Genomic DNA, 13,011 nt, shown 5'->3' on the forward strand with positions numbered 1-13,011 from the left:
GTATTAGTGTCCCAATTATTTCTGCTGGGAGTGATTAGGCTTCTAGTGAGTCTACAGGAATCCAGGGGTCATATAGGTTACCACTCCATACTCCCCTATCCCACGCACAAATACGCACACACACACACACACACACACACACACACACACACACACGCTTATACAAACATTCCTTTCCCCATAACTCAAAGTTTTGCCTTTCAAATTGCATTTTCAAATAGTCGCTGCAACTCTCAAGATCTAAGAAAAACAAAAGCATGAGGATAAGAGTGGCTACTGTTTCCCTAGCAGCTAATCCTCAGCCCACACTGTGGCAACATTCGGGGGAGGTGGTCTGTTGAGGGGTCAGTGGGCAGGTCAGCAGGTCATGGTCCTGTTTGAGGTGAAGCTATGGGAGAGGATTATTGAAGCACTGACATGAAGGGATTTAAATACACAGCAAAGGGAGAGTGGGGGTGGGTGGGGGCCTCTTTTTTTTCTTAACAGGAGAAAGAAAGTGTGGGGTAACCCTTACAATTTAATGTTCCTCACTGTACCTCCTGGAGAGAAGACAAACTATGTTATGCCTCCAGAAATGTGTTTTCTACCTTGTTATCACAGTTTAGAGTGACTTGTTTATTTTCGTAACCATGACAACATGGAAGCAGTGCACGCTGGGAGTCAGGAAGTAAATTTACCGTGTGGCTCTGGATATTGGTATGTGGGCTCACGCAGCCGTCAGCTCCACAGTTACAGGTTTAATCCTTTTTCCCTCTGCTAAGGCAAAGTCTGTGAGTATAATTCATTTTGTACAATTAAGCGGCGAAGCGTTTTGAACTGTTGTCTGTTATTCAGTTAGCTTTGTTGTGTCTCATATAAGCTATGCGGCTAGGCTGGCAAGCTGTGATAATTAGCCAGATGCTTTGAGTTTATCGCATTGATAATACATTTCATATTTCATATATTTCATTGTATTGTGTTTACAGTTTCACAAAATGCCCAGTAAACCTCCTGGAATTGAACTGTTTGTGTCCTGGAGTTTTTTTGGGAGTGTTTAAGCTGAATGGAAACTTAGCCCATGACAGTGAAAAGACTGCAACGCAGCTAACAGGGCATACGAGGATCGCCACCATACGGAGCTACTCAATACCAAGAGATAAGCGGCTTCCACTACAGCTTTTGGAGAACTTCGCCACAGCCTTCCTCTCCCGATACTGGAGACCCAACGACACGCAATGTCACAACGTAGCAATGCTGACAAAGGAAATGGAGACAACCAGTCAGAGTGTGTGCGCTCAAGGAGCAGTCGCTCATCTGGTACATCGTCTGGCTCAAAAATCAGCATAGCCATCGCCATGGCAAAAGCAAAGGCTGAAGCCGCGCAAGCTAGAGCGGCACATTCAAAAAGGGAAATCGAGCTTAAAGTGGAGCAAGCACGTATTCAAGCCAGCCTTGACGCATTAATCGACGAAAAGGAAAGGGATGCCGCCGTTGCAGAGGCGAACTCCCTAGTAGCTGGTTTACAAGATATGGGTCTCGAAGTACGCAGCGAAGTTAACAGCCCGGTCTCCCAGTCTATCAAAGACCAGCGCGTCGCTGCCTTTATCTCCGAGCAGGCCAGCCTACGCAACAAGGGTCTATCGGCTACAGAAGATAACCTTCCACCTTCTCAACCAGCCACCCACCCGCATAACGCGGGTCAGACCCAAGCTGCTGCTTCTGCTGCTATTACGCCACACCAAGCTCTTCAGGGCCCTTGGAAAAGCGATGCACCGTTACGTCAGAGCTTTAAGTCGCCCTTCTACCCCCCTCCAACTCCCCAATTTAGCGGAACACTTCCGCAGCAGAACCCCAGGCAGGATTTCACGTCTCCTGCGCACCAGCCCGTTCATGGGACGCTTTACAGAGGTGACCACGACCATTCTACAACCACCGGCCTCATCAAATATCTTGCTCGCAACCACTTGGTGACTTCAGGTCTCACCACATATGACGACCAGCCAATAAATTACTGGGCCTGGAAAACATCGTTCCAGAACGCCATTGCCAATCTAGACCTGTCTGCCGCAGAAGAACTCGACCTCCTAACCAAACACCTGGGAAAAGAGTCAGCAGAACAGGTAAGAAGAATAAAAGCGGTCAACATTAGGAATCCAACTACTGGACTGTGCTCGGCATGGGGGCGCCTCGACGAAGTATATGGCTCGCCAGAAGCCGTCGAACAAGCTCTGTTCAGCAAATTAGAAAGCTTTCCAAAGCTCACAACAAAGGATCCACGGAGGCTCCGGGATCTAGCCGACCTGTTGTCAGAGCTACAAGCCGCCAAGGAAGATGGCTACCTCGCAGGCATGTCGTACTTGGATACCTCCAGAGGAATTAAGCCCATCATCGAGAAACTTCCATACAGCATACAAGAAAAGTGGCTATACCACGGGACGAGATACAAACAAGAACATTTCGTCAGCTTCCCACCTTTCTCCGTGTTGGTGAACTTCATCCGCACCGAGGCGAAAGCACGTACGGACCCAAGTTTCAACCTCTTCATGCCAAGTCCTCCAGCCGAGAGAAGGAATAAATGGGAGAGGCCCACGAAGACGTCCGTTCACGCCCACAAGACACAGGTCTCAGGCACTGCCAAGTCTGAGTCTAAAGAAAGCAGGGAACGTATCGACCCGAATAAACATTGCCCCCTGCACAAAAAGCCCCATCCTCTGAGGAAATGCAGAGGTTTCCGTGAGAAGAGCCTAGATGATCGCAAACAGCTTTTGAAAGAACACTACGTCTGCTTTCGCTGTTGCTCGTCAACAGACCATCTTGCAAAGAACTGCACAGCCGAGATAACATGTACTGAGTGTGGGAGCGCCGCTCACGTGACAGCCCTTCACCCCCACCCACCTACCTGGAAATCCAAGTCGTTCCCTTCCACCTCAGAGGATAGCGGGGAGGAGGACAAAGCGGATAACCAGGAGGTCAAGTCAACGTGCACACAGGTATGTGGGGAAGGTCTGAGTGCCAGAGCGTGTGCTAAGATCTGCCTCGTCAGGGTGTTCCCAAACGGACGCAGAGGGGAATCCAAGAGAATGTACGCTATATTGGATGAGCAGAGTAACCGCTCCCTCGCGCGGTCAGAGTTCTTCGAAGCCTTCAAGATCTCTGGGCGCTCGTACTCATACACACTAAAGACCTGCGCGGGACGTACGGAGACATCGGGGAGGAGAGCCAGCGGCTACACCGTAGAGCCATTGGATGAGAAATTGAGTATTTCTCTGCCTACACTCCTCGAGTGCAACCAAATCCCTAATGTCCGTGCGGAGATTCCTACCCCGGTGCAGCCTACCATCATGCCCACCTAAAATGCATCGCTGACAAGATACCACCTCCGGACCCAGACGCCAACATTCTTCTCTTACTGGGCAGAGATATCTTACGGGTCCACAAGGTCCGAGAGCAGATAAGTGGCCCAGGAGATGCTCCCTTCGCCCAAAGGCTTGACCTGGGGTGGGTCATTGTCGGGGATGTGTGCCTCGGAGGTGCTCACAGACCACCGGAGGTGAGAAGTTACAAAACAGCCGTTCTAGGAAACGGTCGTACAAGTCATCTCCAGCCATGTAACAACCAGATCAAAGTGACAGAGGTGTTTGGACAAGCACGTGACTATCAACATCATCCAGCGCTAACCTCGACGATGCTAATTGGAGACAATTTGGGGCAAACTGTCTTCGCTCGCACTCCCAACGACCACAAACTTGCTCCATCCATGGAAGATCTAGAGTTTCTGAGAATAATGGAAGCCGAGTGTTGCCAGGACAGCTCCAACAGTTGGGTCGCACCTTTGCCGTTTAGGTCACCGAGACGGCGACTCCCCAACAACAGGAAACAGGCTCTCGAACGCCTCGTCTCACTTCGGCGCTCACTGGAAAAACGACCACGGATGAAAGCTGACTTCCTAGAGTTTATGGAGAAGATGCTCATTAAGGCGCACGCAGAAGCTGCCCCTCCCATGCAACCTGGACAGGAGTGTTGGTACTTGCCCCTGTTCGGTGTGTATCACCCTCGGAAGCCAGACAAGATCCGCGTGGTCTTCGACAGCAGTGCATCTTATGAGGGAGTATCGCTCAATGATGTTTTACTCACTGGTCCCGATCTTAATAACAGCCTACTAGGTGTTCTTATGAGGTTTAGGAAGGAACAGGTTGCAATCACTGCCGACATCGAACACATGTTCCACTGCTTCATCGTGAAAGAGGACCACCGGGATTTTCTCCGTTTCCTGTGGTATAGAGACAACGACCCTACCTCCGACATCGTGGATTACAGGATGCGGGTTCATCTTTTTGGTAACAGCCCCTCGCCTGCAGTCGCAGTGTATTGCTTGCGGCGGGCGGCTAAGGCAGCAGAGGCCGACTACGGCAGTGATGCCAGGAGATTCATCGACCGCGATTTCTATGTCGACGATGCCTTAAAGTCCTTCAGCACAGAGGAAGAAGGCATCGCAGTTCTCCAACGAGCGCAGAAGATGCTTGCGGCTTCTAACCTCAGGCTGCACAAGATTGCATCAAATCGGTCTGCAGTCATCAGAGCATTCCCCCCCCAGGATCACTCTCAGGATTTCAATGGCCTAGATCTCTTCATTGATGATCTGCCTATCCAGCGTAGCCTGGGACTGTTCTGGAACATGCGCACGGACACCTTCACGTTTCAGATCGAGATCGATCAGAAGCCGTTCACCCGCAGAGGGGTACTCTCAACCGTGAACAGCCTCTACGACCCCCTAGGGTTTCTCGCACCCATCACAGTTAATGGAAGACTGATACTCAGAGAACTCACCATGCAAGCGGAGGATTGGGACGCACCTCTCCCCAAAGACATGGAGATTGAGTGGACTAGATGGAAACAGTCACTCCAAGACCTGGAGGGGCTCCAAATACCACGCCCTTATACGTCCCTCTCCACCACAGGTGCCCTAAGGAGAGAACTCTGTGTCTTCGCCGACGCATCGGTCAAAGCAATAGCAGCCGTAGCCTACATCAGGGTAACTAGCAAGCAGGGACAGACTGAGATTGGCTTTGTCTTTGGGAAGGCAAAGTTGGCTCCCCAACCTGGCTTAACTATCCCTAGACTTGAACTTTGCGCCGCCGTGCTCGCTGTCGAGATCGCTGAGATGATAGTTGCAGAGATGGACACAACGTTTGACAACATCACCTACTACACAGATAGCAAAGTTGTACTGGGATACATCTACAACCAGTCAAGGAGATTTTATGTCTACGTACACAACAGGGTCCAACGAATCCTTCAGTCACCTTGTCCCGGCCAGTGGAAGTACGTCCCAACGCATCTCAACCCAGCTGACGTTGGGTCAAGAACTGTAGCATCAGCCCTGCTCAGCAGCACACCATGGCTCAAAGGACCAGCCTTTCTCTGCGACGCATCAGGGCATCCATCCGAGCTTCAAGAGACGTACAATCTTGTCGACCCCGACATCGATGCCGAAGTGCGTCCACAGGTGACGACGAAACTCACCCATGTCACCAAAGGTGTGGTACGCCCTCAACGCTTTGAACGCTTCTCCAAGTTCAGCACACTCCGTGCAGCCATCGCACATTTGATCCACGTAGCTAGCTCCTTTGCTCGCTCGACGCAGAACGAATGTCGAGGCTGGCACATTTGTCGTCCTACAGAAGAGGAGCTGCTGAGAGCCGAAGTGTGCATTGTAAAGAGTGTCCAGGGTGAGTGCTACGCAGAAGAGCTCAAGTGCATCAACTCGGGAATCAACATACCATCTTCTAGCAGCTTGTGGAGATTGCACCCCATTATGGACCAGGATCGACTACTTAGGGTAGGAGGTCGGATCGAGCAGTCAGGCTTAGGCATGAACGAGACTCATCCCATCATCATTCCTGGCCGGCATCACCTCGCCACTCTGCTTGTGTCCCACTATCACGAAGCAGTAAAACACCAAGGGAGACATCTTACTGAGGGTGCCATTCGGGCTGCAGGGTTTTGGCTCGTGGGAGCCAAACGCTGTATCAGCAGTCTGCTTTACAGATGTATCACTTGTAGGAAACTGAGAGGGAAGGCCGAACATCAACAGATGGCAGCCCTGCCGGCAGAACGGCTACAAGTAGCACCTCCCTTCACCTACGTAGGTGTCGATGTCTTTGGACCATGGGACGTCGTTTCACGCCGCACAAGAGGAGGAGTCTCGAACTCCAAGCGATGGGCGGTGATGTTCTCGTGTATGTGTTCCAGGGCAGTGCACATTGAGGTGATTGAAGCCATGAGTGCTAGCAGCTTTATCAATGCCTTGAGGAGATTCTTTGCGGTCAGGGGCCCCGCGAAGCAGATACGCTCGGACTGCGGAACTAACTTTGTCGGCGCCTCCCGTGAGCTGGAGATGGACAAGACAAATCCAGGTTTTGACAGTGTGGAGAAGTACCTCAACAAACAGAGCTGCACCTGGGTGTTTAACCCACCCCATGCGTCCCATATGGGTGGCGCATGGGAGAGAATGATCGGCATCGCCCGCCGTATCTTGGACTGCATGCTGCTTGAACAGAGAAAGTCTCGCCTGACACATGAGGTTCTGACCACGCTTATGGCCGAGGTAGCTGCAATTATGAACGCAAGGCCGATCATCCCAGTGTCATCAGATCCGGAGTCGCCCTGCATTCTCACACCAGCAATGCTCCTGACTCTCAAAACAGGTCCCACGCCTCCTCTACCGTCAGGCAAGTTCGAGGAAGCAGATCTCTTCAGAGAGGAGTGGAAACAAGTTCAGGGCTTAGCAGACATGTTTTGGAACAGGTGGAGGCATGAATACCTCAAAACGCTGCAACTTCGGCACAAGTGGCAAGGGAAACAGCCGAGCCTTCAAGAAGGGGACATAGTTCTCCTAAAAGATAATCAGGCAGAGAGAAATGAGTGGCCCGTGGGCATCATCACGAAAACCTTTCCAGGGAAGGATGGATTGGTCCGGAAAGTCGAAGTGGAAGTCGTCAAGGATGGAGATAGGAGAGGATTCTCTCGTCCCATTACAGAAGTAGTTCTGCTTCTTTCTCCAAAGTCTGATTCTGCCAATTAATGTGGGCTCTTTAAAGACCCCAAGCGGGGAGTGTTATGCCTCCAGAAATGTGTTTTCTACCTTGTTATCACAGTTTAGAGTGACTTGTTTATTTTCGTAACCATGACAACATGGAAGCAGTGCACGCTGGGAGTCAGGAAGTAAATTTACCGTGTGGCTCTGGATATTGGTATGTGGGCTCACGCAGCCGTCAGCTCCACAGTTACAGGTTTAATCCTTTTTCCCTCTGCTAAGGCAAAGTCTGTGAGTATAATTCATTTTGTACAATTAAGCGGCGAAGCGTTTTGAACTGTTGTCTGTTATTCAGTTAGCTTTGTTGTGTCTCATATAAGCTATGCGGCTAGGCTGGCAAGCTGTGATAATTAGCCAGATGCTTTGAGTTTATCGCATTGATAATACATTTCATATTTCATATATTTCATTGTATTGTGTTTACAGTTTCACAAAATGCCCAGTAAACCTCCTGGAATTGAACTGTTTGTGTCCTGGAGTTTTTTTGGGAGTGTTTAAGCTGAATGGAAACTTAGCCCATGACAAACTACTTACTTTGAGATAAGTTAGGTGGAGACAGTGCACAGGGGGATTCAAATGGATGAGAGGAGTGAGAAGGATGTGACAGTGGATAAGGACAAATAAAAGAAGAACAGAATGGCTGACCTTTCGATTACACTGTGGTGCTTTTAAGAAGACCAGAGTGACCAAAACCTGAGATTACAACTTTAACTGCCACTCTGACCCTACTTACGTGCGAGCACCTTTTGATTCTTAGATTTCTTCTATCTTCTTTCTTGTGTTTCTTTCTCCGTTTGTACTCAAACTGACTTGCTTTCGGGTACTTATGTGTGCACGTGAAAGAGGACAGGTTGTGCAGCAGCTGACTGAGATGACAGCATGCTGTGCATTTATGTGTGGTGGGTGGGGAAAAACTGATTTGATCTCCTGTTGAATTCATAAGTTTGCTCACTTACAAAGAAATGACTCTAGTTTTTATAGTAGCTTCATTTTAACGGAGAGAGAGAGAGAGAGATGTATCAACCAAGAATTAAAAAAACAATTGATTTGCATGTTAGTGAATGAAATAAGCATTTGATCCTAAAGCAAGAGAAACCTTTGTTGTCAAGCACAGCCATAAGACATTTCTTGTAGATGTCACAAGGTTCTCACACACCTCAGGAGGGATTTTGGCCCACTCCTCTTAACCGAAACTCTTTAAATCCTTTAGTTTCTTGGCTTGCAGCTTTAGCTCCCTCCACAAATTTTTCATAACATTGTGTTTTGGTGACTGGCTAAGCCACTCCATGACTTCATTGTGTGACTTTTCTTTGTATTTTGGGTCGTTGTCATGCTGGAAGACCCATCCACGTCCCATTTTCAGTGTTCTGGCTGAACGAAGTTCGCGTCCAAGATTTTATGGCACACGACCCCATAATTGGACACTTAATTTGGTGAAGTCATCCGATACCCTTAGTAGAAAAACAGTCTTGAAGCATAATGTTTCCACTTCCTTGCTTGACTGTGAGGACGGGTTCTTTGGGTCACACTCTGACCCACAGCACTTTCTCCCAAACATTCTCTGAATCATTTAGATGTTTACTGACAAACTTAAGACGGGTCTGTACATGTGCATGATAAATTACAACTGCAACAAAAATGTACATTTGTTTGTTTCTTTATAATTTCGAGTATTGATGGTGTTGTGGTAAGAATTAGTACTGTCCGGCTAAGTGAAATGGAGAAAAAAACTGCATTTATACACATGCACTAAAGCCTGGGAGCCTCTTAAAAGTAGCGGTGTGATGAGACAGCGATTGAAAATCCAGACTACACAATTCTCCTTGGAACATTGCTGAGTGTACACATACATTCATGTCTGTGGAAGCCAAAAAACAAGTAAAGTCATGGTTGCCTTGACTGATGTCATGGTTGCAGTAGGAGTGGTGCCTGCTGACTTTAAAAGGGTTTTGTCCTCTAATCTCTGGGCTATCTGGAGCAATTCAGGGCAACGAATGTTAAAAAAATATTACCTTAGCTTCCATAGAGACGAGTTAAAAATAAAATCAGTGTTGGCTAAGAAGCGAGGCATAAAATCATCATTCTTGTTCTGTGTTCAAACACAATGTGTCAAGTTATAAATTATAACCTCCACTTTGAAAAGATCGTCGACTCACGTATCTCATGTCTGTTCGCTTCCGCCAGGTGTTGGTGATGTACAACTGCCTCTTTTTTTTTAAAGGCATGACACAACAATGACTTGTTCGCTGCCTGTTTACTTTAAAGTACAGTGCAGGGGTGTTTTAAAAACATGTAAAAAAAAAATCAGGCTTTTAGTAACAGAAAATGGTGATTACCTAAGCTTTGCAGTATATATATATATATATATATATACATACTTGATTTTTAAAGCCGAGGAATGTTGCCGTGCCAAATGTTTAGCATCTTGTATTTCTATGCAACCTTTGGATGAGTTTCCAGCATGAAGTCATAATGATCTGGCCGTGGAGTGAGAGCATTTAAGGGTAGAAGTGTGAACACGTCTCGCCACACATCAGTGGTTAGATTCAAAGACACAGGGTTATAAAATTACAACCTTGTCTGTTTAGCACATGCAACAACTGTTGCCAGGAAGAACACTCACACACACGCTCACACAATACAAACAGTGCAGTTTGATACGTGGTACTAAGTCAGTCCAATCCAAGTTGTATAGTTAGGTCCATGAGTATTTATATAATAATACTACACCACAACAGTAGGTTTTGAATCAGGAATCAAAATGTGATTAAAGTATCAACTTTAAGCTTTGATTGAAGGGAGTTAACAAAAACTTTGCACTAACTTTTTAGGAATTACAGCAATTTTTTATACCTATATAAAAGAAAAAGGATCAAAATCAACCAATAAACAAATTAGCTGTGTAATATTAAAACCCCTATTCAAAGATATGTTGATATAAATGCTTAATGCTTCGCATAGATCATTTTCATAGAAAAGGTTATTTTGGGACAAAAAATGTTTCAGAGGTACATTTAAAATTTTCACATTTTCTTGCTTCACTCATATTTTTTGATACATCTTTGTCACTCTGTCACTCTACTGCCATTTTTTGTTTCTGAATAATATTTGTCTCTTCAAAGTAAGAAAAAAGTTTGGTGCTTTTCCTCTGCCTCCAAAACAAAATCAAATGTTCCAAGTAATACGACAGACAGGCTTTTTTTTTTTTAATTATGTCTTAACAAAATGCAAGTATTGTCAAGAAAGACATACAGGAGGAATCTTGTCTGGCCATGGATTCAGCTAAGTGACAGCAGAAGTAAGATGAGGTTGTTTGGGGTGTTGTAATCCCACTTTTGGCTGAGGCCCAATGCTCACCTAACCAAAGTGCCTGGGAGGTGTGAAAGATCAGATGCTTTTATTGGCTAATATTTCACTAAGATACAGGAAAATGTAAGTAATGACTAATACCTTTATACATAAACAAATTTATATAAAAACAAGCTTAAAATGTTCACACGAAGCGCACTATTCAAGCCTGGGTGAGAGTGAGTAGATAAAGGAGATGGAGGAGAAAAGACAGGAGCCTCCCACACATTACCTGGAGGCATATTCCCCCTCCTCCCTTTAATTCATTCTGTCATCCACCCTCTCTCCCTGCCTTGTGGCTTTGAGTAGTTGTCACTTTGCCTGTCACATTAGAAAGGACAAGAGGGAGGATAAGTAATATAATACATGAAAGCTAATACTGGTGTAGGTCATAGCAGTTTATCAAGTGTCTGTCATCCTGAACGGCAGCTGCTAAAGAAAAAATCCTGTGATTAAAGCTCTTTATGGTGTTGAAGGGAAAATCCTTCACATTAGAGAAATATGCATGCTATTGCTCCCCATCACTGTATATACTGTTACTCAAATATAAAAAAGCTTACCTCACTTCAGTCTCACTTTCAGATATTTCAAAATTTCACAGGAGATGCATCAAATAGATGTTATAACTATATATATTACTGGCATAACAATCAAAGATAATTCCAGTTTACAAAGTGGGTAAGATGTGGTGTCAAATAATTAATGAATTATCGTAACTAATCATGGATGTGGTGTCATTGCTAAATCTAGGGACATGTGATGATACAATAACACAGGCTGACTATACCCAGCACTTTAGCAAAATATTTAATCCACAGCAATGCCACTGCACAGCAAAACAGTGTCTGTAAACAACTACCATAAGTTAAAGCAAAGTGCTAATTAGCTTTGCTTAGCAACAAGCAGCACCGATCAGTGACACTCAGCATAAAGTAACAACTCTCCACCAGCTTAGAACTCTAATGAGAAATTGTGCTTTGGCTCATTTTAATTTTGGTGTATAGTGTAATTGTAAAGTTTGAGCTAGACCAAACGTGCTGTTGAATTGGGACCAAATCTTGGACAGTGCGTCTGATCATGTGTTAAGTCACTATGGCAGTTTTTCCAGTACATTTGAATGGTGTTTCAGCTGGTTTGCTTCAAATAAATAATACAAAGCGATTAATTGTATCCGATTGCATACAGTTCATCTCTACAAATCTTTGAAGTGAACTGCACTGCAAAGTTTCAATCAGCAAAGCGATTTGATATTTTGATATTTTCTTGTAGACTGCTCACATTTATCCGCAGTAATGCTTCAATTTCAAATGATTGTTCTTAAGTTGATCCAGGAAGTTTATATGTAATCTGTTACAACAGTAAGTACTTTATCATTCATTTTCATTTCCTCGTACATTTTTAGTTTTATGATCTTCTCTGTTGCTGTAGGATTCCCAGATCTAAGCAAATAGCTCAGGGATTATTCACATTCATCCTGCGGTGACCCGATAGTTTCTATATTTAACAGTGTTGAAAGAAACTTAAGATTAGAAACAAAAACTTATCAAAAGAAGTAGACAGGGAGCTCTTACAGTTAATAACACAAATGTGGTTTATAAATGGGGCGGATGACTGTGTGAGCAGGATAAAAGCAAAAAGGAGAAAAAAGAGAAAGTGAGGGGATGGAAAAAAGAAAGAACTGGTAGAGGTAGAGAAAGATGAGAGCAGTGGCGAGTCATCTGTGGTTCCCATGGTCCAGAGAATGAGCTGCTTGTGCTCACATGGTTGAATGTGTGTGTGCCATTAGAGTCCCCCCAGAGCGCTGAGACCAAAGGGGTCTCACTGTGACACCTATTATCCCCCGAAACATGACACACCACCAGGGAGAGAGACAAAAACAGAAAAGGCGCTTGAGCCCACATTTCACTTGTGTTATAGCGACTGTTTGCTTGAGCGCGTGTATGCGACTGAACACGCGTGTGCGTTTAAATGTTTCTGCATTTAGCAGCATCTGGTCCGTGTGTTAATATGCACACATGCTGGCAGAAGCTGTGACTGCACACAGACTGAGTTTATGTCTGTATGAACTCCCCGTGTGCATATTTCTGTGGTAGATGGTGAAATGTAGCAGATCACTGAACTGTGCCAGGTGTTTGCCTTGGCCACACTTCTAAGGCCCTGACACACATTTTACATAGTCCACGAGGGGAATGTTGTAAGGCTTTGGGGGGCTGTTGGTTTTGTATGCAGAATGAGCACAGTTTAAAGGAAAGGAATGAATTATTTTCCCTTTCCACTGATTTAACTCACATGATTATACTTAGGTCATGGAACTATTGTAAATGTCTTTTCCTTTCACTTTCAATTATTTATCTGCTAGATTTGGTAATCCTCTTGCGTTCAGTTTCTGGTGGATTTTTTTCCATTAGAAGTCTCTGAACTGGACATATTGCACAATAAGAGGAGCGGAGCAGCAGACACAATGTGAAAATGCTAAAAAAAAAATGACAGCTCCTGGAATGGCCACTTGGATCAAGAAAGATATTCATGGTAAAATTCCCAAATTCAGGCTAAAAACATATTTAGAACCAAGTACAACACAGTTTTGT

The 13,011-nt window shown here is 45.5% G+C and overlaps 1 protein-coding gene across 1 annotated transcript; it reads left to right on the plus strand.

Annotated features, from left to right (window-relative positions):
- The first annotated feature begins 1,214 nt into the window (after nt 1-1,214).
- LOC106097788 (uncharacterized) lies at nt 1,215-7,596 on the plus strand. The gene is made up of 3 exons (XM_019367268.1): nt 1,215-3,174; nt 3,294-7,306; nt 7,502-7,596. Exons 1-2 carry the CDS (start codon nt 1,215-1,217, stop codon nt 7,061-7,063), a joined length of 5,730 nt encoding a protein of 1,909 aa, XP_019222813.1. The 3' UTR covers nt 7,064-7,306; nt 7,502-7,596.
- Nucleotides 7,597-13,011: the final 5,415 nt, after the last annotated feature.

Source organism: Oreochromis niloticus, linkage group LG14 (genome assembly GCF_001858045.2).
Source record: "Oreochromis niloticus isolate F11D_XX linkage group LG14, O_niloticus_UMD_NMBU, whole genome shotgun sequence".
NCBI lineage: Eukaryota > Metazoa > Chordata > Actinopteri > Cichliformes > Cichlidae > Oreochromis > Oreochromis niloticus.

Coding starts and splice junctions, on each gene's coding strand:
- LOC106097788 (XM_019367268.1), top strand. CDS start 1,215: ATGTCACAACGTAGCAATGCTGACAAAGGAAATGGAGACAACCAGTCA. Junction 3,175..3,293: donor ACTAAAGACCTGCGCGGGAC/GTACGGAGACAT, acceptor GTCCGTGCGGAG/ATTCCTACCCCGGTGCAGCC.